At 31.7% G+C, this 7447-nt stretch overlaps 1 protein-coding gene across 3 annotated transcripts in view; it reads right to left on the bottom strand.

The window, feature by feature from the left end:
- Positions 1-2241: 2241 nt before the first annotated feature.
- LOC127075387 (mitogen-activated protein kinase 19) overlaps positions 2242-7447 on the bottom strand; it is a 5769-nt gene continuing 563 nt past the window's right edge. Inside the window, exons 2-11 of one of the 3 annotated variants that reach the window (XR_007786423.1) lie at positions 6716-7124; positions 6467-6594; positions 6311-6370; positions 5359-5508; positions 5077-5232; positions 4415-4626; positions 4187-4288; positions 3880-4043; positions 3177-3328; positions 2674-2837 (exon numbers count right to left, since the gene is read on the bottom strand). Coding sequence is in view for 1 of the 3 variants with exons in the window: in XM_051016862.1 (XP_050872819.1) it covers positions 2419-2837; positions 3880-4043; positions 4187-4288; positions 4415-4626; positions 5077-5232; positions 5359-5508; positions 6311-6370; positions 6467-6594; positions 6716-7124 (1800 nt within the window). In the remaining 2 variants the exon portion in view is untranslated. Of the gene's footprint in view, positions 2838-3176; positions 3329-3879; positions 4044-4186; positions 4289-4414; positions 4627-5076; positions 5233-5358; positions 5509-6310; positions 6371-6466; positions 6595-6715; positions 7125-7447 lie in introns of all 3 variants that reach the window. The other 2 variants (XR_007786424.1, XM_051016862.1) reach the window with 2 other exon arrangements.

Genomic DNA, 7447 nt, shown 5'->3' on the forward strand with positions numbered 1-7447 from the left:
GATTTTTTTAGTTCAGTGCTTGAGTATATGATTTAGTTATCCATAACTTTGCACATTTCTATATAGAGGTGTTTGTGGGTCTATTTGGTTCGGTTTCGGGATAATTTGATGTCCCAACCAATTAAAAATATATAAATTGGTTTGAATTAGATTTGTACATTTTTGTATAGAACTTAAACCGAACCAAACCCATAAATAACATATTGGTCTGGGTTAGATTTATTTGATACATTAGAAACATATTACAATAATATTTTTAAAAGATATTTAATTTACATCAACTAATTTTTTTAAATAATATAAAATTCTTTAAAAAAAATCATAATATATCGGTTGTGAATATCAAATGGTGTTTTATTTTTTTCTTCTTAAATTGAGTACTTTATTATAATTTTTATGATATTGATGATATATATTAAATTAATTAATTATGATTGATTCGTGTAGACGAACACGCAAGTAGAATTTTAGAAATTCGTTACTCAAACCAAATAATATTGTATTTCATTGGTTTGATTTGATTTTTGTTCGAATTTTTAAAAAATTGAATCAAACACCTTAGTTTGATTTGGATTCCGGTTTGAATGGGATTTGCCTAAATTAACGAACAACTAGGTCCTTGGGTCCAGCATAACTAATAGTATAGTATTTGTATTATATAGCATTTATCGTTTGTTATTTTATTATTTTATTGTATTATGGATTGATTTATTTATAATGTATATTATTTGTTACTTTATTATTTTAATTGTATTATGGATCGATTGATTTATAATATAGATTTTCATCTTGTAGATTAGGTGTATGGTTTAATTTTTAAAATATTTATTATGACAGTATAGTTCTAATATACATTCTTACATGGGTGGATTTCATAAAAATAAAAAATAAAAACTTATGTCAAAGAGAAATACTGAAATGCATTTTGTAGCTTGATATGGAAATGCACATGCAATATGATTCGGAAATGCATCTCCAAATAAAAATTGCATCTCCAAATAATTTAAGGTAAAATAGGTGTACCTCAATTAAAAAATGCATGGGGTATCCATATGATTATTACGAAAGTCATCTCCAAATAAAAATGCATCTCCAAATAATTTTAAGGTAAAATAGGTGTACCTCAATTAAAAAATGCATGGGGTATCCATATAATTATCGAAAGTCATCTTTATATCATTTTAAGACAAAATGGTCGAGTCAATTAAGAAATTCATAGGGGACGCATAGGATTGTTACGGAAGTACATCTCCAAATCAATTTAAAACAAAATGAATGTCTCATTTAAGAAGTTAATGCATAGGGGACGCATAGGATTATGATGGAAGTGTATATCCAAATCAATTTAAATCAAAATGAATGTCTCATTTAAGAAGTTAGGAATACATAGGTGCGCATAATATTATTACCGAGATACATCTCAGAATCAATTAAAAATGGCCATTGCATTATTACTGAGGTACATCTCGAATCAATTAAAAATGTATCGGGTGCACATAGTTAATGTAAAAATGCATTTCCAGATTCTCTAAGGCATTTTTGAATTTTCTTGGTAGGAGAAGCAATTCCTAAGAATTCAGGCAGCCACACAGTAAGATCTATGGCCAATTTGTTTTGGCTTTTTTTTAAAATGATTTTTATAGTGTTACATATTTTAGTGTAAAAAAGATTTACAAAGAAATATTTGATAGTTATTCTTAAAATGTTATTTTAGGTATTTCATCATTTTATCGAAACTTTTTTTGGATATCAAATTTTCAAAAATGAATGTCCAAAAAAAGTTATGATGGAAGTGTATATCCATCATAACTTTTAAAGCTATTTCAAAAAATCACTTAATTTATAAAGCTATTTCAAATAGCTTTGCATAAAAATCATTTTTAAAATACAATTTTTAAAAAAAATTATGATTTTGACTATGTTTTGATCTTCAATAATGTATATTTATGTTATAGAATGAATAATTCAATCTTTTAATTTATAAAAAATTAAATTAAAAAAATTTGTAATATTTTGAAAAATATTTTTGTAAAATCCATTTTCAAAAATACAAAGGCAAAATTTATCAATCAACTCTTGTCAGAATATACATATATTTTGAAATGCAAGGTCATTTTTATATGTCTAATATAGTTTGGTGAAAGACAAAAACTTAGAACTAATGTCTTTGAGGAGACTTGAAGCCTGTTGTCTTTGAGGAGACTTGAAGCCTGTTAAATCTGGGCTCACTGAGCTTTAAGATGGAGAAACACAATCAATTTTCTTCATTAATCAATTGAATATTGTACATATAATTACAAGGATGGCAATCTGAAAGTAAAATGAAAACCTAATCCCAACTAAAGTTAATAAGCTTCATCTCACTAATTCTGAGCTATAAAGCATAGTGGGTTTAACTCATGATGATGACCTCCAAGCCTAAGACAAACTATACTGAATACCCCTTGAATACCTGTGACTCTGAGTGGCAACCGCTACTGCTGCAGCACCAACTACGTCAAGATGAGATTGTGTCTGCAGCAGTTTTGCATCCATAGATGTTACATGATCATTTAGGTTGTTGTTATTGCCTCGCCGGCGGTATGGGTAATTGTTGGAATCAGTGGTTGGTGCAGCTTGTAAGTTGTACTGCTGGGATTGGAATTCATTCTTGTCTTGTGAAAAGTCCTTGTGTGTGTTTGATGTAGTCTTCGGGTTCGAGGGATGGGTACTAAAGACATTGTGAGTCGAGACTGATTGAGTAGTATTTGGATAAACCATCCTTGGGTCGTTAGAAGATTTTGCAATTCTCTCGTATTCATACAATAGAACTGGGCCTACAACTCTCCCTGGCTTAGCTGTGGCAAGAAAACAAAAATTGTTCAACAATGATGTTTTCTTTATATAGATAGTAAAACAGCAGATACATAACATCAAAGTAGTATCATATTCAACTTCATGTTGCAGAACCATGCCATTATGGATGTCAAATCTAGCAATTAGTTAATTTTATATGCTGATGAATATATCAATATTTGATGTAAAGTGAAGATTCACAACAATTTATAAATATATTAGAATTCATTTGTTCCTAGGTTTTATTTTATAACAATATAACTAGGGTTCTGCTTTATAACAATATATAATATAATTATATTAAAGGTGATGGCTAGTAGTAGGTTAGTGTTGAGCCAAACCTTATCTGGACCTCGTTATACATCCGGGTTGATGAAGGACAAATAACCCAAAAGCGCTGGCTCTTGACAGTGTACTCTAATGATAAACTGGAAATATTCATATAGTAGTCCTCCAAATCAATCAAATACTTTCCAAAGAAGAAATCTGTATTCTAATTAATCATTAAAACCTAAATTACTTAAGGCACCTAAACGGTATTCAGAACATAAAAAATCCTATTATTAGAAAAACGATAAACCCAATTAGATACTTAACCTTAGTAGAATATAAATATCCTTAAAATAGATATTTAATCAGAAATAACCTAGAAAAAGAAAAAAGAGACAATATCCTAAATAACATAACAATTATCAAAACCTAGATCAATCTACAAATGGGGACGGTAGTTTTTCTTAGCTATTTAAGGAGGATTTACATCTCCTCTTTCTATCTACTTTTATTGCTTCAATTAAACTCTTCAATGTAATCCTCCCTCCTCAAATAGACAAGCAAATACCAAATCATAGCTTTACTGAATATGAATATTTCTCATAATATTGAACAAAAAAGTTGAAAACAACTATTTATATATACATGAGATGAGATATAACCTAAATAGAAATGCAGTAATATCATAATTCCTAAAGATATTAACAGATCATACTATAATAAATATCAATATCTCAACACTCTCTCTCAAGGTGGAGCATATAAGTTGTATACCTGGCACCCGTGGTGGGGGCTGTACCATCCTTATCTGATTTCCAGAATTTGCTCCAACTCCTCTAAAACTCTTATTAGATGTCTCTTCTGCCATTTGCTTGTTATCATACAAAGCATGGGTTGACTGCTTACTAGGAAGAATCGAACAAGGGTGAACAGTGGACCTGCAAAAGAGGAATTATTATATTAACATAATCACTAGAAATATTTAGCTACAAACTTCTGACAAACTCAACATGTAATCAATCAATAAATGTTAAAAACGGCAAGGGGATAGGCCACCGTGTTTGGTTCTTATTGATCTTACCTTGGAACGGAGACATGCTTTCTTTCAGGAGCAGGCACAGGTCCACTTTTACCATCATTTTCCTCAAGATAAGCAAATTGCTTTCTTAATTGATCTATTGCACTGGAAGGAGCATATATGCGTAAATAATTTGCATTGCATATAGACATTCATTATACATGCATCAATAACAACATCAGAAAAAATGGAAACAAAGATAAAATATAATCAATAGAAGTGTATATTGACCTAGGATAGAGGAAATTGCCGCTTTCAGTTCCATTCATGTAATCTTTGAGCAGTTGAGGATGATACTCCAGTATTTCCCGATATACTAGTTCCCTAACATCGTCCTTTGTTATACGTCTCCTCTCAAACTCAAATTCCAATTTTGATATTGGCTTACAAGAAGGTTCTCTTTCAACTTTTGCCAAGCCCTTGAAGTAGGGATCAGCTAGTGCCTGCCAACAGAAAGGAAGAATGGATTCTGTCAGGTATACAATAAACACAGACAACATCTCAAAAAGGATAGTTTTTGAGAAACACTTAACAAATAGAAACTCCCTCTAGACTTAAATATGAACGAACACACAAAAAAAGTCATATTTGATTGACTTGAATATAAGAAATATACCATATTCAATTTTATAATTCTAAAATAACATTTTATTAATTAATACTGTCATGAGAGGAGTTTCAATAGAAAACTAAATTGAGAGGAGTTTCAATAGAAAACTAAATTAAGAGGAAGGGTAGTTTGGAGAATACATTAATATTTTTTATTACATCGAAAAATTAAATGAAGAGAAAGGGCAATGCGCAATCAGTTGTTTTTGCTTTTAAGAGTCTAGAGGGAGTACTGCATAGATGGGGCTTTGACGTACCACATGACAATATAGATAAACATATACCTGTTCGGCAGTTGGTCGATCCTTTGGATCAAAGGCTAGGAGCCTCTGCAAAAGGTGAAGTGCCAATGGATCAGCATTTGAGAATTTGTGTTCAAATGGCACAGGAGGTTTCTTCCGCATTCCCGACAAGTACTTCCTTGCATTATCATTTCTAACCTGCAAAATTTACAAAGGAAGGGTCAAATACTAGTTAAATAGGAATATAGTTTCATGAAAGAAAATACTAACTACGTACAAATTAAATCAAATAAAAAAAATGAATATGCTAAGAGAAGTCCATACTCCTGTAATAGTTTCAGGCAATGGTGTCCCAAGAAGGTCAGTAATCAAATCTAACTGATGCACGACACTTTTACCAGGAAACAGTGGCTTTCCCAACAGCGCCTCGGCAAAAATGCATCCGATGCTCCATATATCAATTGCTGGTGTGTACTGCAGACAAAATGCAAACAATATCAGAATTTTACAGCTGAATTACACATTCCAACCATACCACTCAAAGGAAACAGAGAGATCAATTGACAATGCATTTACCTGTACAAAAAAAAAAATCAACATTCCAGAGAAAACAATAGTCTTCCCTGAATAATATTTATTATATCTAGGCACTACAGTTTACTAACACACAGAAGGGGTTTCATATATAGAAATCAATGCAACAGTGAAGCCACCATTGAACTTTCAACATTCTATTATTGCCTGTTTGATTAAAAAAATATATAATAAGTTCAAATCTAGTTTCCTCAGTCGTTCTGCCAGCAGGTCAATTTTTTACTCAATATTTAACTAAATGATGTTTGATTGATTAGGAATTATACAATATTTTATATTACGCGGCTTGGCATTGAACATGGACATGCCACGCTCAACTTCATAGCTCCAACAACCACAACTTTATATTGTTGGGAAAAGCAAGTCTTTCAGAGTCTCAGAACCAGAAAGAAACAATAATATCTAGTTCTCTGGGTACAGTAAACAGGTTAACATAAAATTTAAGAAAGCTAAGGGATAAGGCACATTATCATAGGAACACTAAAAGAACCCTAGCATGCTAAAGTAGCCAAATAGATTAAAAATTATTAGTCGTAATGGTGTTACATCATGTCTTGATAATAATATCAATGAAATTGATTGTTTCTCTATTATAAGTGATGATGTACCCATGCCATATTGGTCAAGTAAAACAATAGTCATAGAAGAATTAGAGATATACATCTCCTAGCTAGACTAATACCTTAGAAGAGAATGATCCACACAACTCTGGAGCTCTATACCATCTTGTAGCAACATAGTCCTGCAAGATGCATCACAAATGATTGCATAAGCATAAAAAAATACAAAAATACAAAAATAAAAAATCATTCTTGGGAGTATAAATGACACTGCATACCGTCCAAAATATTGATGTTGGAGCATCATTAAATGAAACTCTTGCAAGTCCAAAATCACAGATTTTGAGCTTGCAATTGGCGTTTGCCAGTATATTCTTAGGCTTAAGATCTCTGTGGTACACATTAGCTGCAACCAAACATAAACTTTTTAGAAGTAGTTTAAAGCCAAATTTGACAGCAATAACAAAAAGCACGGAGAATGAATATCCAGTCCTAACAATGAGAAAGAAACAAAGACCAGCACATACCGGAATGCATATACTTCAACGCACGTAGCATCTGATAAAGAAAAAACTGATGGTGTTCACGCGTTAAGTCATCATTAGCTTTGATGACTTGATGGAGATCAGACTCCATAAGCTCAAACACCACATAAATATCTCTAAACTCTCTCTTTGATGGTGGCAACATGATCCTCTTAATATCAACAATATCAGGGTGCCTTAAAAGCCTCAACAACTTGACTTCACGGAGGATTCTAACAGCATCAGAAATATGCTCAAAGGCATCCTGAATCTTCTTTATCGCAACCTTTTCCCCAGTGTGTGTGTCAATCGCTGCACAAACAACTCCATAGCTACCCTTCCCAATAATCTCAAGAATCTTGTATCTGTTGGCTTCCCCATACTCAGTGAAAAACTCCAACTCTTTCGAATCCTGCAAGTTATTAACTCAAAATTTCATGATCTGTACAATTCAGTCAGCTCAGAGCCAATGCATATCAAAATTTACTAACCAAAACCTGTCTATAAAAATATCATAATTCACTAACATATTAAATTTGAATTCTAAAGCATCAAAAATAGTAAACAATCATTTTAATGACACAGTATGATGTATGAGCTAGCAAGACACCTCTGAAAAATAGTGTGTGATTACCTTTAATTTATTTATTTGTTAAAATTATTATCAATGTATCTATGTCGGTGTCGTCATCATCATCGAGGTGTCCGTGCGTATATGAGTCAAATGAGTAAAAA

The sequence above is a fragment of the Lathyrus oleraceus genome, chromosome 4 (genome assembly GCF_024323335.1).
Source record: "Lathyrus oleraceus cultivar Zhongwan6 chromosome 4, CAAS_Psat_ZW6_1.0, whole genome shotgun sequence".
Lineage (NCBI taxonomy): Eukaryota > Viridiplantae > Streptophyta > Magnoliopsida > Fabales > Fabaceae > Lathyrus > Lathyrus oleraceus.